This window comes from Pleurodeles waltl, chromosome 6 (genome assembly GCF_031143425.1).
Source record: "Pleurodeles waltl isolate 20211129_DDA chromosome 6, aPleWal1.hap1.20221129, whole genome shotgun sequence".
Classification (NCBI taxonomy): Eukaryota; Metazoa; Chordata; class Amphibia; order Caudata; family Salamandridae; genus Pleurodeles; species Pleurodeles waltl.
This window is the reverse complement of record NC_090445.1, coordinates 1717569344-1717595293: the sequence shown is the minus strand read 5'-3', so window position 1 is coordinate 1717595293 and position 25950 is coordinate 1717569344. Positions and strand designations below refer to the sequence as shown.

Below are 25950 nucleotides of genomic sequence, written 5' to 3'. Positions count from 1 at the left end.
GGAGTACATCTCAGCGTCGGCTGATTGCCAGGTGCTAGGAGTACATCTCAGCGTTGGCTGGGGGCCAGGTGCTAGGAGTACATCTCAGCGTCGGCTGATTGCCAGGTGCTAGGAGTACATCTCCGCGTCGGCTGATTGCCAGGTGCTAGGAGTACATTTCAGCATCGGCTGATTGCCAAGAGCTAGGAGTACATCTCAGCGTCGGCTGATTGCCAGGTGCTGGAGTACATCTCAGCGTCGGCTGGGGGCCAGGTGCTGGAGTACATCTCAGCGTCGGCTGATTGCCAGGTGCTAGGAGTACATCTCAGCGTCGGCTGGGGAACAGGTGCTAGGAGTACATCTCAGCGTCGGCTGATTGCCAGGTGCTAGGAGTACATCTCAGCGTCGGCTGGGGGCCAGGTGCTAGGAGTACATCTCAGCGTCAGCTGATTGCCAAGAGCTAGGAGTACATCTCAGTGTCGGGTGAGGGGCCAGGTGATAGGAGTACATCTCAGTGTAGGCTGGGGGCCAGGTGATAGGAGTACATCTCAACAGCAGCAGAAGGGCCAGGTGCTGGAGTACATCTCAGTGTCGGATGGGGGGGCCAGGTGATAGGAGTACATCTCAGCGTCGGCTGATTGCCAGGTGCTAGGAGTACATCTCAGCGTCAGCTGGGGGCCAGGTGCTAGGAGTACATCTCAGTGTCGGCTGGGGGCCAGGTGCTAGGAGTACATATCAGCGTCGGCTGATTGCCAGGTGCTGGAGTACATCTCAGCATCGGCTGGGGGCCAGGTGCTAGGAGTACATCTCAGTGTCGGATGGGGGGACCAGGTGATAGGAGTACATCTCAGCGTCGGCTGATTGCCAGGAGCTAGGAGTACATCTCAGTGTCGGATGGGGGGGCCAGGTGATAGGAGTACATCTCAACAGCAGCAGAAGGGCCAGGTGCTGGAGTACATCTCAGTGTCGGATGGGGGGGCCAGGTGATAGGAGTACATCTCAGCGTCGGCTGATTGCCAGGTGCTAGGCTCAGCGTTGGCTGGGGGCCAGGTGCTAGGAGTACATCTCAGCGTCGGCTGATTGCCAGGTGCTAGGAGTACATCTCCGCGTCGGCTGATTGCCAGGTGCTAGGAGTACATCTCAGTGTCGGATGGGGGGGCCAGGTGATAGGAGTACATCTCAACAGCAGCAGAAGGGCCAGGTGCTGGAGTACATCTCAGTGTCGGATGGGGGGGCCAGGTGATAGGAGTACATCTCAGCGTCGGCTGATTGCCAGGTGCTAGGAGTACATCTCAGCGTCGGCTGGGGGCCAGGTGCTAGGAGTACATCTCAGCGTCGGCTGATTGCCAGGTGCTAGGAGTACATCTCCGCGTCGGCTGATTGCCAGGTGCTAGGAGTACATTTCAGCATCGGCTGATTGCCAAGAGCTAGGAGTACATCTCAGCGTCGGCTGATTGCCAGGTGCTGGAGTACATCTCAGCGTCGGCTGGGGGCCAGGTGCTGGAGTACATCTCAGCGTCGGCTGATTGCCAGGTGCTAGGAGTACATCTCAGCGTCGGCTGGGGGCCAGGTGCTAGGAGTACATCTCAGCGTCGGCTGATTGCCAAGTGCTAGGAGTACATCTCAGCATCGGCTGGGGGCCAGGTGCTAGGAGTACATCTCAGCGTCGGCTGATTGCCAGGTGCTAGGAGTACATCTCAGTGTCGGATGGGGGGGCCAGGTGATAGGAGTACATCTCAACAGCAGCAGAAGGGCCAGGTGCTGGAGTACATCTCAGTGTCGGATGGGGGGGCCAGGTGATAGGAGTACATCTCAGCGTCGGCTGATTGCCAGGTGCTAGGAGTACATCTCAGCATCGGCTGGGGGCCAGGTGCTAGGAGTACATCTCAGCGTCGGCTGATTGCCAGGTGCTAGGAGTACATCTCCGCGTCGGCTGATTGCCAGTTGCTAGGAGTACATTTCAGCATCGGCTGATTGCCAAGAGCTAGGAGTACATCTCAGCGTCGGCTGATTGCCAGGTGCTGGAGTACATATCAGCGTCGGCTGGGGGCCAGGTGCTGGAGTACATCTCAGCGTCGGCTGATTGCCAGGTGCTAGGAGTACATCTCAGCGTCGGCTGGGGGCAAGGTGCTAGGAGTACATCTCAGCGTCGGCTGATTGCCAGGTGCTAGGAGTACATCTCAGCGTCGGCTGGGGGCCAGGTGCTAGGAGTACATCTCAGCGTCAGCTGATTGCCAAGAGCTAGGAGTACATCTCAGTGTCGGGTGAGGGGCCAGGTGATAGGAGTACATCTCAGTGTAGGCTGGGGGCCAGGTGATAGGAGTACATCTCAACAGCAGCAGAAGGGCCAGGTGCTGGTGTACATCTCAGTGTCGGATGGGGGGGGCCAGGTGATAGGAGTACATCTCAGCGTCGGCTGATTGCCAGGTGCTAGGAGTACATCTCAGCGTCAGCTGGGGGCCAGGTGCTAGGAGTACATCTCAGCATCGGCTGATTGCCAGGTGCTAGGAGTACATCTCTGCGTCGGCTGATTGCCAGGTGCTAGGAGTACATCTCAGTGTCGGATGGGGGGGCCAGGTGATAGGAGTACATCTCAACAGCGGCAGAAGGGCCAGGTGCTGGAGTACATCTCAGTGTCGGCTGGGGGCCAGGTGCTAGGAGTACATCTCAGCGTCAGCTGATTGCCAAGAGCTAGGAGTACATCTCAGTGTCGGGTGAGGGGCCAGGTGATAGGAGTACATCTCAGTGTAGGCTGGGGGCCAGGTGATAGGAGTACATCTCAACAGCAGCAGAAGGGCCAGGTGCTGGAGTACATCTCAGTGTCGGATGGGGGGGGCCAGGTGATAGGAGTACATCTCAGCGTCGGCTGATTGCCAGGTGCTAGGAGTACATCTCAGCGTCAGCTGGGGGCCAGGTGCTAGGAGTACATCTCAGTGTCGGCTGGGGGCCAGGTGCTAGGAGTACATATCAGCGTCGGCTGATTGCCAGGTGCTGGAGTACATCTCAGCATCGGCTGGGGGCCAGGTGCTAGGAGTACATCTCAGTGTCGGATGGGGGGACCAGGTGATAGGAGTACATCTCAGCGTCGGCTGATTGCCAGGAGCTAGGAGTACATCTCAGTGTCGGATGGGGGGGCCAGGTGATAGGAGTACATCTCAACAGCAGCAGAAGGGCCAGGTGCTGGAGTACATCTCAGTGTCGGATGGGGGGCCAGGTGATAGGAGTACATCTCAGCGTCGGCTGATTGCCAGGTGCTAGGAGTACATCTCAGCGTCGGCTGGGGGCCAGGTGCTAGGAGTACATCTCAGCGTCGGCTGATTGCCAGGTGCTAGGAGTACATCTCCGCGTCGGCTGATTGCCAGGTGCTAGGAGTACATCTCAGTGTCGGATGGGGGGGCCAGGTGATAGGAGTACATCTCAACAGCAGCAGAAGGGCCAGGTGCTGGAGTACATCTCAGTGTCGGATGGGGGGGCCAGGTGATAGGAGTACATCTCAGCGTCGGCTGATTGCCAGGTGCTAGGAGTACATCTCAGCGTCGGCTGGGGGCCAGGTGCTAGGAGTACATCTCAGCGTCGGCTGATTGCCAGGTGCTAGGAGTACATCTCTGCGTCGGCTGATTACCAGGTGCTAGGAGTACATTTCAGCATCGGCTGATTGCCAAGAGCTAGGAGTACATCTCAGCGTCGGCTGATTGCCAGGTGCTGGAGTACATCTCAGCGTCGGCTGGGGGCCAGGTGCTGGAGTACATCTCAGCGTCGGCTGATTGCCAGGTGCTAGGAGTACATCTCAGCGTCGGCTGGGGGCCAGGTGCTAGGAGTACATCTCAGCGTCGGCTGATTGCCAGGTGCTAGGAGTACATCTCAGCGTCGGCTGGGGGCCAGGTGCTAGGAGTACATCTCAGCATCGGCTGATTGCCAGGTGCTAGGAGTACATCTCCGCGTCGGCTGATTGCCAGGTGCTAGGAGTACATCTCAGTGTCGGATGGGGGGGCCAGGTGATAGGAGTACATCTCAACAGCAGCAGAAGGGCCAGGTGCTGGAGTACATCTCAGTGTCGGATGGGGGGGCCAGGTGATAGGAGTACATCTCAGCGTCGGCTGATTGCCAGGTGCTAGGAGTACATCTCAGCGTCGGCTGGGGGCCAGGTGCTAGGAGTACATCTCAGCGTCGGCTGATTGCCAGGTGCTAGGAGTACATCTCCGCGTCGGCTGATTGCCAGGTGCTAGGAGTACATTTCAGCATCGGCTGATTGCCAAGAGCTAGGAGTACATCTCAGCGTCGGCTGATTGCCAGGTGCTGGAGTACATCTCAGCGTCGGCTGGGGGCCAGGTGCTGGAGTACATCTCAGCGTCGGCTGATTGCCAGGTGCTAGGAGTACATCTCAGCGTCGGCTGGGGGCCAGGTGCTAGGAGTACATCTCAGCGTCGGCTGATTGCCAGGTGCTAGGAGTACATCTCAGCGTCGGCTGGGGGCCAGGTGCTAGGAGTACATCTCAGCGTCAGCTGATTGCCAAGAGCTAGGAGTACATCTCAGTGTCGGTTGAGGGGCCAGGTGATAGGAGTACATCTCAGTGTAGGCTGGGGGCCAGGTGATAGGAGTACATCTCAACAGCAGCAGAAGGGCCAGGTGCTGGTGTACATCTCAGTGTCGGATGGGGGGGGCCAGGTGATAGGAGTACATCTCAGCGTCGGCTGATTGCCAGGTGCTAGGAGTACATCTCAGTGTCGGATGGGGGGGCCAGGTGATAGGAGTACATCTCAACAGCAGCAGAAGGGCCAGGTGCTGGAGTACATCTCAGTGTCGGATGGGGGGGCCAGGTGATAGGAGTACATCTCAGCGTCGGCTGATTGCCAGGTGCTAGGAGTACATCTCAGCGTCGGCTGGGGGCCAGGTGCTAGGAGTACATCTCAGCGTCGGCTGATTGCCAGGTGCTAGGAGTACATCTCAGCGTCGGCTGATTGCCAGGTGCTAGGAGTACATCTCAGCGTCGGCTGATTGCCAAGAGCTAGGAGTACATCTCAGTGTCGGCTTGGGGGCCAGGTTCTACGAGTACATCTCAGTGTCGGCTGGGGGCCAGGTGCTAGGAGTACATCTCATCGTCGGCTGATTGCCAGGTGCTAGGAGTACATCTCAGCGTCGGCTGATTGCCATGTGCTAGGAGTACATCTCAGTGTCGGCTGGGGGCCAGGTGCTAGGAGTACATCTCAGTGTCGGCTGGGGTCCAGGTGCTAGGAGTACATCTCAGCGTCGGCTGATTGCCAGGTGCTAGGAGTACATCTCAGCGTCGGCTGATTGCCAGGAGCTAGGAGTACATCTCAGTGTCAGATGGGGGGGCCAGGTGATAGGAGTACATCTCAACAGCAGCAGAAGGGCCAGGTGCTGGAGTACATCTCAGTGTCGGATGGGGGGGCCAGGTGATAGGAGTACATCTTAGCGTCGGCTTATTGCCAGGTGCTAGGAGTACATCTCAGCGTCGGCTGGGGGCCAGGTGCTAGGAGTACATCTCAGCGTCGGCTGATTGCCAGGTGCTAGGAGTACATCTCCGCGTCGGCTGATTGCCAGGTGCTAGGAGTACATCTCAGAGTCAGATGGGGGGGCCAGGTGATAGGAGTACATCTCAACAGCAGCAGAAGGGCCAGGTGCTGGAGTACATCTCAGTGTCGGATGGGGGGGCCAGGTGATAGGAGTACATCTCAGCGTCGGCTGATTGCCAGGTGCTAGGAGTACATCTCAGCATTGGCTGGGGGCCAGGTGCTAGGAGTACATCTCAGCGTCGGCTGATTGCCAGGTGCTAGGAGTACATCTCCGCGTCGGCTGATTGCCAGGTGCTAGGAGTACATTTCAGCATCGGCTGATTGCCAAGAGCTAGGAGTACATCTCAGCGTCGGCTGATTGCCAGGTGCTGGAGTACATCTCAGCGTCGGCTGGGGGCCAGGTGCTGGAGTACATCTCAGCGTCGGCTGATTGCCAGGTGCTAGGAGTACATCTCAGCGTCGGCTGGGGGCCAGGTGCTAGGAGTACATCTCAGCGTCGGCTGATTGCCAGGTGCTAGGAGTACATCTCAGCGTCGGCTGGGGGCCAGGTGCTAGGAGTACATCTCAGCGTCGGCTGATTGCCAAGAGCTAGGAGTACATCTCAGTGTCGGGTGAGGGGCCAGGTGATAGGAGTACATCTCAGTGTCGGCTGGGGGCCAGGTGATAGGAGTACATCTGAACAGCAGCAGAAGGGCCAGGTGCTGGAGTACATCTCAGTGTCGGATGGGGGGGCCAGGTGATAGGAGTACATCTCAGCGTCGGCTGGGTGCCAGGTGCTAGGAGTACATCTCAGCGTCGGCTGATTGCCAGGTGCTAGGAGTACATCTCCGCGTCGGCTGATTGCCAGGTGCTAGGAGTACATCTCAGTGTCGGATGGGGGGGCCAGGTGATAGGAGTACATCTCAACAGCAGCAGAAGGGCCAGGTGCTGGAGTACATCTCAGTGTCGGATGGGGGGGCCAGGTGTTAGGAGTACATCTCAGCGTCGGCTGATTGCCAGGTGCTAGGAGTACATCTCAGCGTCGGCTGGGGGCCAGGTGCTAGGAGTACATCTCAGCGTCGGCTGATTGCCAGGTGCTAGGAGTACATCTCAGCGTCGGCTGATTGCCAGGTGCTAGGAGTACATCTCAGCGTCGGCTGATTGCCAAGAGCTAGGAGTACATCTCAGTGTCGGCTTGGGGGCCAGGTGCTACGAGTACATCTCAGTGTCGGCTGGGGGCCAGGTGCTAGGAGTACATCTCAGCGTCGGCTGATTGTCAGGTGCTAGGAGTACATCTCAGCGTCGGCTGATTGCCATGTGCTAGGAGTACATCTCAGTGTCGGCTGGGGGCCAGGTGCTAGGAGTACATCTTAGTGTCGGCTGAGGTCCAGGTGCTAGGAGTACATCTCAGCGTCGGCTGATTGCCAGGTGCTAGGAGTTCATCTCAGCGTCGGCTGATTGCCAGGAGCTAGGAGTATATCTCAGTGTCGGGTGAGGGGCCAGGTGATAGGAGTACATCTCAACAGCAGCAGAAGGGTCAGGTGCTAGGAGTACATCTCAGCATCGGCTGGGGGCCAGGTGCTAGGAGTACATCTCAGCGTCGGCTGATTGCCAGGTGCTAGGAGTACATCTCCGCGTCGGCTGATTGCCAGGTGCTAGGAGTACATCTCAGTGTCGGATGGGGGGGCCAGGTGATAGGAGTACATCTCAACAGCAGCAGAAGGGCCAGGTGCTGGAGTACATCTCAGTGTCGGATGGGGGGGCCAGGTGATAGGAGTACATCTCAGCGTCGGCTGATTGCCAGGTGCTAGGAGTACATCTCAGCGTCGGCTGGGGGCCAGGTGCTAGGAGTACATCTCAGCGTCGGCTGATTGCCAGGTGCTAGGAGTACATCTCCGCGTCGGCTGATTGCCAGGTGCTAGGAGTACATTTCAGCATCGGCTGATTGCCAAGAGCTAGGAGTACATCTCAGCGTCGGCTGATTGCCAGGTGCTAGGAGTACATCTCAGCGTCGGCTGGGGGCCAGGTGCTAGGAGTACATCTCAGCGTCGGCTGATTGCCAGGTGCTAGGAGTACATCTCAGCGTCGGCTGGGGGCCAGGTGCTAGGAGTACATCTCAGCGTCGGCTGATTACCAAGAGCTAGGAGTACATCTTAGTGTCGGGTGAGGGGCCAGGTGATAGGAGTACATCTCAGTGTTGGCTGGGGGCCAGGTGATAGGAGTACATCTCAACAGCAGCAGAAGGGCCAGGTGCTGGAGTACATCTCAGTGTCGGATGGGGGGGCCAGGTGATAGGAGTACATCTCAGCGTCGGCTGATTGCCAGGTGCTAGGAGTACATCTCAGCGTCGGCTGATTGCCAGGTGCTAGGAGTACATCTCAGTGTCGGGTGAGGGGCCAGGTGATAGGAGTACATCTCAACAGCAGCAGAAGGGCCATGTGCTGGAGTACATCTCAGTGACTAGTGAAGACCAGTATTTTTGGTTCACATTTAAAAATTGCTCAGAAAAAGTCGTTTTGTACATTTCTATCTTGTGTGTAAAGATAGTTTTGCTGATAAAGTTTATTGGCCTGATTACCTGTGACACAAGCCTCCCCGGCTCGAGGGAGGGGTAGAGAAGGGGGGGTGGGGGGCATTGGTAGCCAAGCGGGGGCAGTGGCAGTCGCATAGAATGAAGAGAAGCACGAAAACACATTCCACATGACAATATTTTATTTGAAACACAGAATGATAAGTGTGGGCAGTAGGACATTCACCAAAGCCCTAAGCCCGCCAGCACATTTGTAAAAGTCACATGAAACAGCGTTTCTCCTCTGTGAGGGGGCCACTTTGTCACAGAGACTGGCTGCATCCCTGCAACTTACAGGGAATTTCCAACAAAATAGACATTGACGGATCACTTTTCTAAAAAACAAAAAATATGCCTGTAAATCCTATAACACGCCCCAAGAGGCGCTGTGAATCCTACAAAACACCCCTCGAGGCACTGTGACTTCTATAACACATCCCAGGAGGCGCTTTGTATCCTATAACACACCTCTCGATGTGCTGTAAGTCCTATCAGACGCCCCAGGAGGCGCTGTGCATCTATCACTCGCCCCAGGAGGCGCTGTGCTTCTATCACTCGCCGCAGGAGGCGCTGTGCATCTATCACTCGCCGCAGGAGGCGCTGTGTATCTATCACACACCCCAGGAGGCGCGGTGCATCTATCACACGCCCCAGGAGGCATGCTGGATCCAGCAGCATGTTCTGATAAGTGCCAATCCAGAGACGCAAAGTTTGCATTATACACATACATATAAATATATCCTTTGCATATAATAAATAGTGCTAATAAATAAAGAAAGACAAGCAAAGAACAACAGGTGATAAATATCGAGAGTTGAAAATGAGGGCCAACTGGTTAGATCAAGAGACCCCGTCGGTGAGTATGGCAGATCTGAGTGAATAAGCCTTTTGCTTTCGTGAGTGTGCACTTGTGGAGTGTGCAAGCTTCCTTGGGTGTGCACTCGTACAAGGTGGGAGCTTCCTCCCTCAGTGCTCGCTGGCAGCTCGGCCTCTTTCTGCGGGGAGTATGCAGTGCTCATCTGTTACTCTGAGAGTGCCTTCATACATTACTCCGGATGCTTGCTGTGGGGAAGGGTTTGCTTGCCTGCTAAGTAGACCTCAGTGTTATAGTGCCGTGTACATGGTCTCTGACCCAGTGCTTAATCTGAGCTGGTGTTCTCCGGTGCTCGGCACCAGCACTTAATTCTCTGGCTCTTATGACAGTCCACCACATGGTGGCGCTGTTCGCCTGAGTTTGAAGTGAAATTATCAACGGCATCTTACCATGAAACAGCTCTGCACACTCCGGAATGTGCGAGGGCTCCAGCCAGGCCGGCATGTTCCCAGACTGGCATGTTCCCAGACTGGCATGTTCCCGGACTGGCATGTTCCCAGACTGGCATGTTCCCGGACTGGCATGTTCCCAGACTGGCACGTTCCCAGCCTGGAATGTTCCCAGCCTGGCATGTTCCCGGACTGGCACGTTCCCGGACTGGCACGTTCCCAGCCTGGAATGTTCTTTTTTGCCCACACCAGTAAAACATTTAGAAAAGCAGTGAAATCTGGCGTGAAGCTAAAAGTGCAAGCGCATGACAAACTCCCTGAAAATGTTTTAGAGACCTGTCCAAATTGCTTCTAAGTCCTCATTAAGTCAGAGGGATAACTGCTACGTTACACAAATCTGAGAATTCACTGACACTATTTTTCTCTTAGCATCCCAGACTACAAGAAGCAGAGCGCCCCAGTCAGAGGCCAGTCTGTGCCCGGGGAGGTGCCAGTCTTGGTGGAACCCAGACTCCTTGCACTGGGCGCGGCGCCCTCTGGGGTCCGAGCTAATATTGGCTAAAACACACCCAACTGCAGACACTGAAGACAAGAGACGCCAGACTCGGAGAGGGGGGTTAGTCCGCTGCCTGGAAGTTATGGGGGTCCCAGCATCGCGCATGCGCACCGCTGCCGGCCCTGGACTGCGCCCCCTTGTGGTGGCTCCAGGGCTTCGTCAGGTGGTGCTGGGGCCGCAGCTGGTCACGGTACCCATCAATAAAGGGGGCCCTGGCGCCCCCCAAACCCGGGGAAGTCCTGCCCGGAGCAGTGCGTAGAGGCGACATTGTCCATCCCAAGGCCGGCGCAGGCGGAGGAGCTCTGGCGGCCACGGCAGCAACTGCGCCCCCCACTTCCACAGCCGCACTTCCCCGACATGACCTGAAAAAGAACAAGCTGTGTCAATATCCTGCGTAGCAAACCTGGCACTGCCCACTGTGTGCCATCTATCATCCTAGGGAAGCAGCAGTGCCCCCTGGAAAGGGAACTACTGAGAGACACTGATAGAAGAGAGGAGAGGTCACCACTGCCCTGTGTGCCAACCCTCACCCCAGAAGTGCCCTTAGCCGCTGAAGTAACAGTGCTGCCCAGGAGAGGCACCCACACCTTCCTAAGAGATAGTGCCACAAGGAAGAAGAGGAAACAGCTGCCCACCCAGAGGTACCCCCTACGACCACGGAGAAGAAGGGCTCCTCGGAGAAGCATCTCCACCACCCGAAGAGCCCCTCAGAAACAACGCAGAGGTCACCCTTGCTCAGTGGCACCTGCACTGCCCACGGTGTGCCAACCCTCATGCAGAGCTATCCTGAGGCCAGGGGAGTGGCTGCACAAGCACAAGGAAGGGTTTACCGATGGTGTGTTTCACCTGAGAGGAGCTTCCTGCTCGGTGCCAACACCCACCTGAGGCCAGAGAAACGGATACTGCTATTAGAATAAACCACTTCCTCCATGCCACCCGCAAGCTGGCATCAGTCCTCAGCCAGAGGCCTGGGATACTAATACTGCTGTCAGAGGAAACACTTCCTAGCTGGCACCCACACTGGCATCAGTCGTCAGCCAGAGGCCTCGGATACTAATACTGCTGTCAGAGGAAACACTTCCTAGCTGGCACCCACACTGGCATCAGTCCTCAGCCAGAGGCCTCGGATACTAATACTGCTGCCAGAGAAAACACTTCCTAGCTGGCACCCACAGGCTGGCATCAGTCCTCAGCCAGAGGCCTTCGATACTAATACTACTATCAGAGAAAATCCGTCATCCCTGGCACTCACACTGGCATCTGTCTCCAAAGTGACCCAAAAGAGACCTCCCCCTGCCCGCTGCTAGGTGCCCTCGTCGACTTACCAAGCAGAGCAGGGTTAGTAGCAGCAGGCCTCCTAGGGAAGAAAACAAGGCAATGAGGATGATCTTCCAGCTAGCCATACCCTGGGTCTCGGCACTTCCGGTCATCGTGGTCCCTGTGAAGGAAAGGACAGGACATCATAAGGTGGGCAGGACTAGCGTGCAGGGGCCCTAGGTGAGGCAGACCCCTCCCCTCGTGTGCAAGGACCCAGGTGAGGAAGACATCTGCCCTGGTGTGCAAGGACCCTGGTGAGGTAGACCTCTGGGCTAGTTTGCAGGGGCCCTAGGTGAGGCAGGCCTCTGCCCTAGTGTGCAGGGACCCTGGTGAGGCAGACCTCTTCCCTAGTGTGCAGGGACCCTGGTGAGGCAGACCTCTGCCTGGTGTGCAGGGACCCTGGTGAGGCACACCCCTCCCCTAGTTTGCAAGGACCTGTGATGAGGAAGATATCTGCCCTGGTGTGTAGGATCCTAGGTGAGGCAGACCTCTGGGCAAGTTTGTAGGGGCCCTAGGTGAAGCCGACCTCTCCCTGTGCAGGGCCCCTAGGTGAGGCAGACCTCTCATTAGTGTTCAGGGCCCCTGGTGAAGCAGATCCTGCCCTAGTATGCAGGGTCCCTCTCGAGGCAGACTTCTGTCCTAGTGTGCAAGGACCCTGGTGAGGCAGACCCCTCCCCTAGTGTGCAAGGACCCTGGTGAGGCAGACCCCTCCCCTGGTGTGCAAGGACCCACGTGAGGCAGACCCCTCCCATAGTGTGTAGGGACCCTCGTGAGGCCGACCCCTTCCCTAGTGTGCAAGGACCCAGGAGAGGAAGACATCTGCCCTGGTGTGCAGGGACCTAGGCGAGGCAGATCACTGCCCTAGTGTGCAAGGACCCTGGTGAGGTAGAACCCTCCCTTAGTGTGCAAGGACCCAGGTAAGGGGGAGCAAGGACCTTGGTGAGGCAGACCCTTCCCCTGGTGTGCATGGACCCTGATGAGGCAGACCCTTCCCCTAGTGTGCAAGGACCCTGGTGAGGCAGACCCCTCCCATAGTGTGCAAGGACCCAGGTGAGGTAGACCCCTCCCCTTGTGTGCAAGGACCCAGGTGAGGCAGACTCCTCTCCTGGTGTGCACAGACCCTGGTGAGGCAGACCCCTCCCCTAGTGTGCAAGGACCCTGGTGAGGCAGACCCCTCCCTTGGTGTGCACAGACCCTGGTGAGGCAGACCCCTCCCCTAGTGTGCAAGGACCCAGGTGACGTAGGTGAGGTAGACCCCTCCCCTAGTGTGCAAGGACCTAGGTGACCCAGGTGAGGTAGACCCCTCCCCTAGTGTGCAAGGACCCACCCCTCCCCTGGTGTGCAAGTACCCTGGTGAGGTAGACCCCTCCCCTGGTGTGCAAGGACCCAGGTGAGGTAGACCCCTCCCCTGGTGTGCAAAGACCCCAGCCTCTGCTACCCCATAACCAGAGCCACTCAAGTGGCTCTACTGTGGTTGGAACTTGCAAGCTGAGATAACATCCCTTCTGCAAGACCTACACCCCCTTCTCATCACAGGATAAACTTGGGGTGTGTTTTCTTCATGGACAATCTTTCAGTTTGAAAACAGTATCTTTACAGCCTCAACGAATGAAAAGGAAGGCCATGTGGGGTAGTTTGGGGTACAGTGGTAGGAGTACAACCTGAACAAGTCTTGGCGAAGGGATCTCAGTTACAGGGAGGGGGCTGAGATGTGCTAGGGGCCAGTGGCACTGTGCAAGCACAGACAGTGAATGTGGGGTGCAGTGCACAAGCCAACATAAAGCTGTGGGGTGCAGGCCACCTTCTCCACCGACAGCACCAGTGAGCAGGAGTGACCCCAAGGAGGTGGACCAACCATTGTGGTGAGAGGACTGTCCCTCCACTCCAGGTGCTTGTAAAAGGAGGATCTCGACAACTTTATATCACCAACTGGTGGCCTTCCGAGACCTTAGGAATTTTTGGGTATGTACCCCAAATTCGACTTGAAAAAGTTCCTTATTAGTATTTATCATATACAAGCCTAACAGCAGTGAGCGGGCAGCAGCCTGATATTAAAGGCTATCAGGGAGACAGGAGTGCACCCCTCGTTCAGCGGCAAGCAAGTAGCAGGAACCCACCTTCTAGTACTGTAACACCATCAGGTGGTTGTGGGGTGAAAGTAGGCGTGGTGGTGGCAGCGGAACGTCCTGCTAGTGTAAGACGCATGGATACACCACCCCTGGTTGGGCCGTCTGTGGTTACTGCACGGGGAAAGATGTGCATGACCCTGCTGATGGAACTCTATACCCTGCAGATGGGAGTGTGCTGCCTGCATAAAGTACGCCAATGCTTCCTCTGGGCAGTAAGCACTAGATTTATCTAAATACATCACAACTTACCTCCACTGCTGGTGGTGGTTCCAGTTCCTGTGGTAGTGGTTCCGGTTCCTGTGGTGGCTGTTGTGGTGGTTGTGGCTGTTGTGGTGGTGGTTGGAGGTGCTGTGGTGGTTGTGGTTGGAGGTGCTGTGGTGGTGGTTGTGGCTGTTGTGGTGGTGGTTTGAGGTGGTGTGGTTGGAGGTGTTGTGGTGGTGGTGGTGGTTGGAGCTGTTGTGGTGGTGGTGGTGGTTGGAGCTGTTGTGGTGGTGGTGGTGGTTGGAGCTGTTGTGGTGGTGGTGGTTGGAGCTGTTGTGGTGGTGGTTGGAGTTGTTGTGGTGGTGGTTGGAGCTGTTGTGGTGGTGGTGGTGGTTGGAGCTGTTGTGGTGGTGGTTGGAGCTGTTGTGGTGGTGGTGGTTGTTGGAGCTGTTGTGGTGGTGGTGGTTGGAGCTGTTGTGGTGGTGGTGGTGGTGGTTGGAGCTGTTGTGGTGGTGGTGGTGGTTGGAGCTGTTGTGGTGGTGGTGGTTGGAGCTGTTGTGGTGGTGGTTGGAGCTGTTGTGGTGGTGGTGGTTGGAGCTGTTGTGGTGGTGGTTGGAGCTGTTGTGGTGGTGGTTGGAGCTGTTGTGGTGGTGGTGGTTGGAGCTGTTGTGGTGGTGGTTGGAGCTGTTGTGGTGGTGGTGGTGGTTGGAGCTGTTGTGGTGGTGGTGGTTGGAGCTGTTGTGGTGGTGGTGGTGGTTGGAGCTGTTGTGGTGGTGGTGGTTGGAGCTGTTGTGGTGGTGGTGGTGGTTGGAGCTGTTGTGGTGGTGGTTGGAGCTGTTGTGGTGGTGGTTGGAGCTGTTGTGGTGGTGGTGGTGGTTGGAGCTGTTGTGGTGGTGGTGGTTGGAGCTGTTGTGGTGGTGGTGGTGGTTGGAGCTGTTGTGGTGGTGGTGGTTGGAGCTGTTGTGGTGGTGGTGGTGGTTGGAGCTGTTGTGGTGGTGGTTGGAGCTGTTGTGGTGGTGGTTGGAGCTGTTGTGGTGGTGGTGGTGGTGGTTGGAGCTGTTGTGGTGGTGGTGGTTGGAGCTGTTGTGGTGGTGGTTGGAGCTGTTGTGGTGGTGGTGGTGGTTGGAGCTGTTGTGGTGGTGGTGGTTGGAGCTGTTGTGGTGGTGGTTGGAGCTGTTGTGGTGGTGGTTGGAGCCGCTGTGGTAGTTGTTGTGGCTGTTGTGGGACCTGCAGAGGGGAACAGAATGGTTACAGATATTGGTTATGCTGCCTTACCCTGCCCACCCCTAAACTACAAGTGAGAGTGCAGTGTTGTTAGGGCCACACTGGCAGGCCACCTTCAAGGAGTGGGTTGAACCACGGTTAAGAGGTTCCCAGCCCCTTAAACACATTCTATCAGACTCCTGCACCTTCCTTGCCTTTGAAGGTTCTTTTCAGCACCTCTTTCAGCCTAGGGGCCTGACTTAGATACTGGTGGATGGGTTACTCGTCACAGCGTGATGAATACACCATCCGTGGAAATCTTAATCCCATAGGAAATAATATATAAATCAGGCCCTAGAAACTATTTGCAGAATCCAGGGGGACTGGAGCAGAAGAAAGATGCGTGATTGATGGAGGTGGCAACAGCCTCAAATAGATGTGAACATCAAAAATTATTTTGGAAATGCCACCTATCCTATCTCACAATTCACAGAACATCCCCGGAGCTCAGGGCTCCTTCGGTTGGTTTGAGACTATCTGCAGTTTTGTTGGTGTAAGTCTGACTTGTGTTTACCTTTTCAGCATCTTATTTCTTTCTCTTTTAACAGGAAATGGAGATTTGAGTAAATGAAAAGGACATGGACAGCATACTGAAAGGAGCATTAAATACTCTTTACGGGTTGAGGTGCTTTCTTCTGTCTTACTTCAGGAGAAGAGATGTGTAGGGTACACCGATGACTACTTTTCGGTTCAGGGCCAGTGAGGACCCACCCTGCTGGCAGGTGATGGCAGCAAGCACAGAACTCACAAGCACCTTCAACCAGTGCTTAATTTGTGCTCTTGTTTCCGGTGCAGAGCACCAGCACTTATTTTTGAGGGCCGGCACTTATTTATCTGCCTCAAGCATTTACTGCAAGCAAAAGACACATATGGGGAAAGTCGGAGGAAAAGAAAAGCAAAAAAGTGTCACAAAGGGAGAAAGCAGAAAACTGGAGGAGTGAGCTGAGGGAGCAGGGAGTGGCTTTAAATGGATTAAAGAGGCCAGAGATGGCTTCGGGATTATCTGCCGGAGAATTCTATGCTCACACATTTAATTGCAGCAGCCGCGTGTTTAAGAGGAGGGCTTTAGGCACCGGCACATTTTTATTTACAAATTAAGTACTGCCTTCAACTCAGCTATTGTGGGAAAAATCATTTTGAGAATGTGGGCCAAAGCAGGGGTTATAACAAATGCAAAAATGCTACCAAAGACTGCAGGAAAAGGGTGGCATGTGGTTACTTTGCCCCTAAGAATGAGTCCTTAGTGACTGTCATGAACAGCAGTTTTTGGCAGATGATGTGTACATCAGTGGCTCTGCTCAGGACGCCTTCTTCAGCTGCTCTGTATTTTTTTTATACTTTTCAAGCTGTGCCCCAAAAATGTAGCTGTATCTATTTTTTTGTAACTAAATATTTGTTATTTTTAAATATTTTACCAGCGGAGTGTTTGTATCTCCTTGGTTTTGAGAAAAGACTGAACTTGCACAGCTGTTTAAAGTGACAGCTGTTTCATAGTTTTTGTTTTTTGAACTGCATGTGCATTTCATTCTCAGGGGATCCTTAAATATGTGCACATTTCCTGGAATTCTGTCGTTATCATCCTTCGGCAGAGTACCAAAAATGACATTTACCTGGAACACCTAAGATTCCTAGCCTCACCGACTGTTTCCTCTCAGCGCCTAGACTCCGCCACCTTAACACCGCCTACAGGTGTTTCAAGAAGTGCCTAGAGTCACAAGAAGCACATGACTCACTGAGGAAGATGCGCCACAGCAACAAGCTAACGGGGCATACTTACGGGGATTTGGCACAGGGCGGTGCCACAAGCCCTCTTGCTGCGCTTCCCTGCGTCGAAGTGAGACAGCCGCCATGCGCCGTATTTATGCAACACAGCGCCTTCCTAACCTTTCTCTTCCACTGGTGGCATTTTGGCAGCCTAGCGCCAACGCAGGCACCCTGGCACCATGCAAGGGGGCTTCCGTTACGTGCAGGATTGGTTCTGTGCAGGAAGGGCCCGTTCCTGGACAGAAACAATGTATGGAGGTGTTTTCCTGGTTCCATGTGTGGTGCAGAGTGAAGCACACTCGAAACAGGAACCAACAAGGACTAATGAAAATATTTCTTCACCTTACACCTGCTCTGAGGAGGCGTACGGTTTTGGAGCTGCCCCTACCTAGGTGATTAGGTAAATCTGTGCCAGCATCAAAATCCATTTATGTTACATTGGACAACCCACCACAGCGCCCATGGAACGCCCCCCTGGTGCAGAGTAAGGCAACACAGCAACTTGGGGTGCCTTGCCATGGTCCACATCTACAAGACCTTGAAAAGTCACGTAAAGTGGCTGTGCGTGACCTCAAAGATATGGTTGAGAGGTTTGCACCACCGCCGCGTCACAATGAGTGACAGCCTCTCAAAAGTATACCCCAGCGGTTTTGTAATGAGCAGTGGGGTTCTTCATTTCATCCTCAAACATGCATTATTAGTGGTACCCAACGCCATTTCACCCTGCCGTAACTTGTGTGTTTTAGAGATTGCGTTTCATCACCTTCCTGACGTCAGAAACTGGATTCTAAAACCAAGAACCAGCGATAAAGCCACAAGCATGAAAATATATTGGCTGCTGTGACATTGGGTGACTTACTTGTAGTTGTGGTGGCCACGATGGTCGTGTTACCTTGTCCGGCTGTGGAGAGAAGACAGACAGCATCATGAAACATGCACCACAGAAGACTCAATGAGCATTAATTTGTGTTCGTTGGAGATGTGCTTGAACGCAAGATTTGATGTAACAGTACTTTGCAGGGAGTGAACACCACCTCTCCAGTTTTGGCAAATCAATTGGATCATGGACAGCTTTGGGAGGTATTTCAGTGTTTACTGTGTTCAGTGAAACCCTGCTCACAGAGTCAAGATGCACATGACATACATGACAATAAAACAGGAGAAAACACTAAACACAGTGAGAGTCAACATTTCCCAACTATAAATTGTGACATTAAAAACAGTATCACTCGCATGATGGTCATTTAATAACCTGAACCCCTAATGATAAACAAGGCACCACTGGAACCACTGCACTTCTAATCCATTAAGGTGTCAGTTCTCTTAATGCTTAACCTTGTACGACTCTGGTTGTAGGAAACTGATCAAGTGAAAGTGCACAACCGTTGGTCAGTTATCGAAACAGCAGTCGCGACTCACCGTGATGCTCTCGCTGGTTGTCTTTAACATTTGAGCTCTCTTTTACATGCATTCAATTAGGCGTTTACTATGTATGTTTTTATATAACATTAAATCAGAAAAATATGTGTAAATACATTTTATGGTTTACTGGATTGTATCGTGATATATGTAAATCACGAGTTAGGTTAAACATCTGAAAAGCTACCCTTGTAGTTGTTCCTTTCCTGTTAAATATTAAGATGTGCTATTTGTTTGACGTACACCCTAAGAGAAACCTTAGGGATTTTGGTTACTAATATATTTTAGAAGCAGCTGACTTCTGCAAAGCCAATAGCAACAACCACTGAACTGGCAAAGTGTGACCGCTTGGTGTTTTCAATGCTTGTTTTCCACAAGTGCTAGCAGCCTCCCTAGCTGCAATTCCCTCTTCCTATCACTAGGGGGCATTGCGTGTGGTATTGCCTAGCCATCTGCAGTACTGATGGTCACTGTAGCTGCTGATCCCACTTGTACCACCAGAGGGCAGGAGCCAGGGGTTCTACAGGTCTCAATGAATTGCCACATTCACGCCTCCGCTGGTTCCCGCACTCGTGTACCCCATGAGTGGCCAGCCTTCTGGTCCAGGCTCCTGTCCCTCCCACCTCAAGTTTTAAGAGTTGAGTGGAAGCTTCTTCACCCCTTGAGACCAGCAATGATTCGTAAGCAGAGACCTTCCGCAGAAGTCTTGGAGCCCTGCAAAGTTGGAATCAAGCACTTGGACTTCAGGGGCAGCATTCCCAGACACCCCGAGGCCGGAACAGTGGCTCTGTGGGCAAAAGGGCCAAGATGGGACATGATCTAAATTAGATGTTGACCCTATGGACATATGCAGAATGAAGCTCATCTACGCCCTCTCTTTATTTGTGGCCGGTGTAGGGTAGCCTCATTCTGCGGAGGAGATTTACTGCCAGTTTCGGAATCAGTGAAACTGGTGGCCAGTGGCACACACACCCTTCCTCAGACCTATGCCTCCTTCACACAACAACCAGGGAGGAAGCAGCTGAGTTAAGTGGGCCCAAACCCCTCAAAGAGAAGCTGTCCAAACCTTTAAATCATAAATTTTCATTTATCCATATTCAGGAAACAAAGTGGGGTTCAATTCCTATATTCTTATTGTAAGACCTGAAAAACAGCATGTTAATTTATTCTTTTTCATGTTTGCTTTTCTTCGAGGACCCAAAGAAATGTAAAAATACTTTTCTTACATGTATGATATCTAAGCCCAAGCCCCCTAGAGAAAAGCTTTGTTAAAAGTAAAGAAAAAACACTTTTGAGAAGTTATCTTACACAAGATACGTTTTTGGAACACAACCCGAATCTATGTTACACATTAATTTCATATGAACATCTCTAGGTGAAGGAAGGTAAGGCAAAGGAAAGGCTGGTGAAGTAAGGTAAGGCTGGTGATGGGAGGTAAGGCTGGTAAAGGAAGGTAAGGCTGGTGATGAGAGGTAAGGCTGGCGAAGGAAGGTAAGGCTGGTGAAGTAAGGTAAAGCTGGTGAAGGAAGATAAGGCTTGTGAAGGAAGGTAAGAGTGTTGATGGGAGGTAAGGCTGATGAAGGAAGGTAAGGCTGGTGAAGTAAGGTAAGGATGGTGAAGGAAGGTAAGGCTGGTGAAGTAAGGTAAGGCTAATGATGGAAGGTAAGGCTTGTGAAGGAAGGTAAGGCTGGTGAAGTAAGGTAAGACTGGTGAAGGTAAGGCTGGTGAAGTAAGTTAAGCCTTGTAAAGTAAGGTAAGGGTGGTGATGAGAAGTAAGGCTGGTGAAGGAAGGTATGGCTGGTAAAGTAAGGTAAGGGTGGTGATGGCAGGTAAGGCTGGTGAAGTAAGGCAAGGCAGGTAAAGTAAGGTAAGGGTGGAGATGGGAGGTAAGGCTGGTGAAGGAACATAAGGCTGGTAAAGTAAGGTAAGGGTGGTGATGGGAGGTAAGGCTGGTGAAGTAAGGTAAGGCAGGTAAAGTAAGGTAAGGGTGGTGATGGGAGGTAAGGCTGGTGAAGGAATGTAAGGCTGGTAAAGTAAGGTAAGGGTGGTGATGGGAGGTAAGGCTGGTGAAGGAAGGTAAGGCTGGTCAAGTAAGGTAAGGGTGGTGATGGGAGCTAAGGCTGGTAAAGTAAGGTAAGGTTGATAAAGTGAGGTAAGTATGGTGATGGGAAGTAAGGCTGGCAAAGGAAGGTAAGGATGGTGTTGTAAGGTAAGGCTGGTGATGGGAGGTAAGACTAGTGAAGGAAGGTAAGAGTGGTGATGGGAGGTAAGGCTGATGAAGTAAGGTAAGGCTAGTGATGAAAGGTAAGGCTGGTGATGGAAGGTAAGGCTAGTGATGGAAAGTAAGGCTGGTGATGGAAGGTAAGGCTAGTGGGAAAGTAAGGCTAGTGATGGAAGGTAAAGCTGGTGAAGGAAGATAAGGCTGGTGAAGCAAGGTAAGGCTAATGATGGACGGTAAGGCTGGTTAAGGAAGGTAAGGCTGGTGAAGCAAGGTAAGGCTAATGATGGAGGGTAAGGCTGGTGAAGGAAGGTAAGGCTGGTGAAGGAAGGTAAGGCTGGTGAAGCAAGGTAAGGCTAATGATGGAGGGTAAGGCTGACGAAGGAAGGTAAGGCTGGCAAAGGAAGGTAAGGCTGTTGATGTAAGGTAAGGCTGGCGAAGGAAGGTAAGGCTGGCGAAGGAAAGTAAGGCTGTTGATGGAAGGTAAGGCTGTTGATGGAAGGTAAGGCTGGCGAAGGAAGGTAAGGCTGTTGATGGGAGGTAAGGCTGGTGAAGCAAGGTAAGGCTGTTGATGGGAGGTAAGGCTGGCGAAGGAAGGTAAGGCTGTTGATGGAAGGTAAGGCTGTTGATGGAAGGTAAGGCTGGCGAAGGAAGGTAAGGCTAATGATGGAGGGTAAGGCTGGTTAAGGAAGGTAAGGCTGGTGAAGGAAGATAAGGCTGGTGAAGCAAGGTAAGGCTAATGATGGAGGGTAAGGCTGACGAAGGAAGGTAAGGCTGGCGAAGGAAGGTAAGGCTGTTGATGTAAGGTAAGGCTGGCGAAGGAAGGTAAGGCTGGCGAAGGAAGGTAAGGCTGTTGATGGAAGGTAAGGCTGTTGATGGAAGGTAAGGCTGGCGAAGGAAGGTAAGGCTGGCGAAGGAAGGTAAGGCTGTTGATGGGAGGTAAGGCTGGTTAAGGAAGGTAAGGCTGGCGAAGGAAGGTAAGGCTGTTGATGTAAGGTAAGGCTGGCGAAGGAAGGTAAGGCTGGCGAAGGAAGGTAAGGCTGTTGATGGAAGGTAAGGCTGTTGATGGAAGGTAAGGCTGGCGAAGGAAGGTAAGGCTGTTGATGGGAGGTAAGGCTGGTGATGGAAGGTAAGGCTAGTGGGAAAGTAAGGCTAGTGATGGAAGGTAAGGCTGGTGAAGCAAGGTAAGGCTGTTGATGGAAGGTAAGACTGGCGAAGGAAGGTAAGGCTGATTATGGTTTATTTCTGTCCCAGCCCAGGTGCTGAAAGCTGACCTGTCCAGGGAACAACCATGGTAGAGAGCTCAGACCTCATTATAGCAGCTCTGGAGCAAGTAGTGAGTGATACCAATTGCTTTTGTGGGGGTTGCATGCCCATAACAATCAACAGCAATGTTACTTTTCATGTCTACACTGCGCACCACTTAGGCCGCCATTGTGAGCTGCATCAAGGGTGAAACTGGCCTGAGGACATATCTGTGATCAGACGTCTACACCCTCTGAGTAATGTCTCACTCTGGAATCTGTCCTAAAGTAATTTAGATACCTTTTTATTTTAGTGTCTGACTTTTCACCTCCAGTCCAGACCATGTGCAGTGAGTGGCAACACTGGTCCCCTCAACATCTATTGACCATCAATCCATCCTGGATCCAGGTGAGGTCAAAGGTAAGCCAGGTGTGTGGTCAATTCATCCTGGTTCCAGGTGAGGTCAAAGGTAAGCCAGGTGTGTGGTCAATATATCTTGGATCCAGGTGAGGTCAAAGGTAAGCCAGGTGTGTAGTCAATTCATCCTGGTTCCAGGTGAGGTCAAAGGTAAGCCAGGTGTGTGGTCAATGCATCTTGGATCCAGGTGAGGTCAAATGTAAGCCAGGTGTGTGGTCAATCCATCCTGGATCCAGGTGAGGTCAAAGGTAAGCCGGGTGTGTGGTACGAGGGTTCCCCCAGAAACAGGTCACTAGTAACGAGACCTGGGTGACATTTCTTTACCATATTCTCACATAACTTCCAGCATTTCTCTTCTGCTAGTTAAGTGAAATTCCTGAAATACACCATTGCGCCACGCCACCTAAATTCAAGTTAGTTTAAGTAAAGGTTCTCTCACAGGTTTGTGGGAGCAACGCGAACGCAGAGATCACCTCTGGGGCGGGGTGTATCAAAAACGTGGTTTGCGATTTCCAAATCGTGAACCCTTTCAATTCACTGTTAGGAAATCTCAAACTGGGATGCAAACAGAGTGTTTACCACTGTTTGTGATTCCCAAATAGGTCGCAAGAGACCTGCCTAATCAATATCTGCAGTTGGCAACCTATTTGGGAATTTCCACAATCACAGGAATGGTGGCTTGCTGGGAACAGCGGACCACCACATCTGTGATTGCTTTTAAAAAAAGCAATTTTTTTTTTTTTAAATGCAGCCCGTTTTCCTTAAAGTTTTATTTTATTTTGTATGAGTAATCAGTGGCTGTGGGACCCGTGCACGCTCTTAAAAACCCTTTTCTCATGCATTCACAAAGGGGGAGGGATCCCCGGGGACCCCTTTCCGTTTGCGAATGAGTAACTGAGAATAATATCTGACTTCATTCACAGTGGCAAAACATTCTCACACGGCCTGCGACTCGCTTTTAAGAATGGATGACCTTGGCACACCCCTTCCTAATAGCGACCCGCAATCCATGTTTTGCAAGTTGGTAACAAGTTGTCGACTTGCAAAATGGGGGTAGTACATGGCCAGAAGCATTTTACCAGTCATTTGAGACCGGCAAAACTGCTTCACACATCTGGCCCAGAAGCTGTTGTGTTCAGAAGTTCTCTTTTCTGCTAAATTTTTGTGCAAAATGTGTCTTTGCATCCAAAATGGACATGAGGATGCATTATTTTTTACTAAAATATACCACTAAGTAGGATTTTGTGTAAGTTTTACTGAAATTACACATAATTATACAAGAGGAAGTCATGCACATTTCGATCACCCTTAATAAGAATGTAGACTTTCATCCTTCCAGTGACGGTTAGTGGAGGGCGATTGAAGCAGGGAGAACCACATGGCTAATGGCAGTGCTTTTTGAGCCAAGTCTACGTTTTTAAGTTACAGGCAGGAAAGGACCCCCAAGGATTCTTCGTCTGCCAATCTCTCTGCCTTTTGTAACCCTCTAGATCCTGGTTAGTTGCCTGTGATAACTTCCAGCATCATCTCATTCCTCGGTGGTCTCTGACATTGGTTTCGGTCCCACTACTCTGGAATTTGGCCAATATCCTCCGTCCCACAGGTTACATGTTGACTAACGTCCTTTCTCTCATAAGTAACATGTTGACTAACATTTCTCCCACATGTAACATATTGACTAGCCTACTTTCTCCCACAGGTAACATGTTGACTAACCTCCTTTCTCTCATAAGTAACATGTTGACTAACATTTCTCCCACATGTAACATATTGACTAGCCTACTTTCTCCCACAAGTAACATGTTGACTAATCGCCTTTCTACCACAGGTAAGATGTTGACTAACCTACTTTCTACCAGAGGTAATTTATTGACTAACCTTTCTACCACAGTTAAGATGTTGAGTAACCTATGTCCCACAGGTAACCTCCTTTCTACCAGAGGTAACTTATTGACTAACCTTTCTACCACAGGTATGATGTTGGCTAACATTTCTCCCACATGTAACATATTGACTAGCCTACTTTCTCCCACAGGTAACATGTTGACTTACCTCCTTTCTACCACAGGTAACTTATTGACTAACCTTTCTACCACAGGTATGATGTTGGCTAACATTTCTCCCACATGTAACATGTTGACTTACCTCCTTTCTACCACAGGTAACTTACTGACTAACCTTTCTCCCACAGGTAAGATGTTGAGTAACCTATGTCCCACAGGTAAGATGCTGTCTACCCTCGTGCCTCCCACCCCCGCAGAGCTCCAGACAGCAGTGCTGCCTCTCAGCCCCCGTGGCCCTGCATCCCGAGATCCATCCTCGGAGGGGCGGACGCCACCTACCTGCATTGTGGAGTCCCATCACCAGCAGCAGGAGGAGGGCTGCCCTCAGGCTCCTGGAGACGCGGCCACCCTGTTCCATCGTCTTCTTGGTACCTCTCCTTGGTCACGAGCAGTGAAGTGATATCTGCGCACCTTCCAAACCTGATGCTCCAACTCGGCCAAGGTGACCTTTTATACCGGGGCCACTGACACACCTGCGCCGGGAGGGAGGGCCCCGGCGGCTCATCAGTGCCCCAGAAGGCGATCACTCATCCGCAAGAGGCCGGTAATTGCAAAAATTATGCAGGCAATTAACGAAATCTTCACGAATGATGTGTGTGCCAGCTATTTCTCTTGTATCTGTGTGGACATTCCTGGCAGCTTTCGGCGATTGCGAGGCCGGCGCGTTGTTAAATCCCAAAGTCCAGCAGTTTCAAGAGTCTCTGCGACTTCCTGGCCCGAGGCTGCGCGGGGCACTTTTAAAACTGATTTTCATTCATAAATCCACCGTGCCAAGAAGATGTCAATCGAAACCAATCACAAAACACAACTGAATTCCAAACCCAACAAATAACTGCACCATTACCAGCCAGGAAACACAAACACAGCTACACACATCAGAGATCCGAAAACACAAACATCCCAAAGATACACAAACCAGTAGACTAGTGAGAGATACTGGCGTGACGTCATAAACACACAAATACGTGGACAAATCAGAGAAACAAAATGTTAAACAAATCCCAATAGATGTATCAATAGCTGCGAATGAGAAACTGAGCAATCGAAAGATCACAAATACTGTGAAAGGTATAAATGAATAGATGTAGGAGGCGGCCTGGCTTATAGCGGGTACCTGATGGTACTTACACCTTGTGCCAGGTCCAGTTATCCCTTATTAGTAGAATAGAGGTGTTCCAGTAGCTTAGGCTGATAGAAACTGTAGGAGGCTAACGTGGCTTGTAGTGGGTACCAGAGGTACTTACACCTTGTGCCAGGTCCAGTTATCCCTTACTTGTGTAGAAGAGGTGTTTCAGCAGCTTAGGCTGATAGGAGGTAGCTATGGCAAAGCAGCTTAGGCTGAAATAGGAGACATGCAAAACTCCTGCAATGCCACTATAGTTACACAGTAATTATACACAAGTAAAGACAATACTCAATGTTACCAAAAATAAAGGTACTTTATTTAATTGACACAAGGCCAAAAATATCTTAGAGGCATTACTCCTTCTGGAGGTAAGTATTATACACAATATATACACTAGTAACCAAAATCAGGTAAGTACACAGTCATAGAATACTGCAAACAGTAGAAAATCAATAGGTTGCAATGGGCCTAGGGGCAACACAAACCATATACAAACCATGTACTAAAATAGTGGAATGCGAATGATGAATTCCCCCCTAGGCAAGTGTAGTGTGTAGAGGGGAGCTGGAAGTGTAAGAAAACACCAAAGGTAAGTAAAGTACCCTACCCAGAGCCCAGGAAAGCAGGAGTAAAGTACAGCAAGTTTCCTCAGGACGCACTACAAGTCGTGATAAGAATTATTGTAAGAACCAAGCAAGACTGCAAGAACCAAATGGTGTATTTCTGTACCTAAAGACCTGTAAAGAGAGGAGACAAAGTCCGGAAGTCACAGAAGGTTCCAGGAAGGACGGGAGCCCCTGCCCACCTGGAAGAAGGTGCAAAAGTGGATTCTCCGGTCAGAAGAAAAGCACAGAAGACCACCAAAGAAGATGGCTGCAGGTTCCTGCTTGGTGCAGGAGAGGTCTCAC

At 52.2% G+C, this 25950-nt stretch overlaps 1 protein-coding gene across 1 annotated transcript; it reads right to left on the bottom strand.

Annotated features, from left to right (window-relative positions):
* Positions 1-8186: 8186 nt before the first annotated feature.
* LOC138302211 (uncharacterized) lies at positions 8187-24324 on the bottom strand. The gene is made up of 5 exons (XM_069242543.1): positions 24196-24324; positions 17414-17455; positions 13576-14754; positions 11206-11318; positions 8187-10242 (listed from the first exon to the last, which is right to left on the bottom strand). Exons 1-4 carry the CDS (start codon positions 24199-24201, stop codon positions 11307-11309), a joined length of 1239 nt encoding a protein of 412 aa, XP_069098644.1. The 5' UTR covers positions 24202-24324; the 3' UTR covers positions 8187-10242; positions 11206-11306.
* Between the last annotated feature and the right edge of the window lie 1626 nt (positions 24325-25950).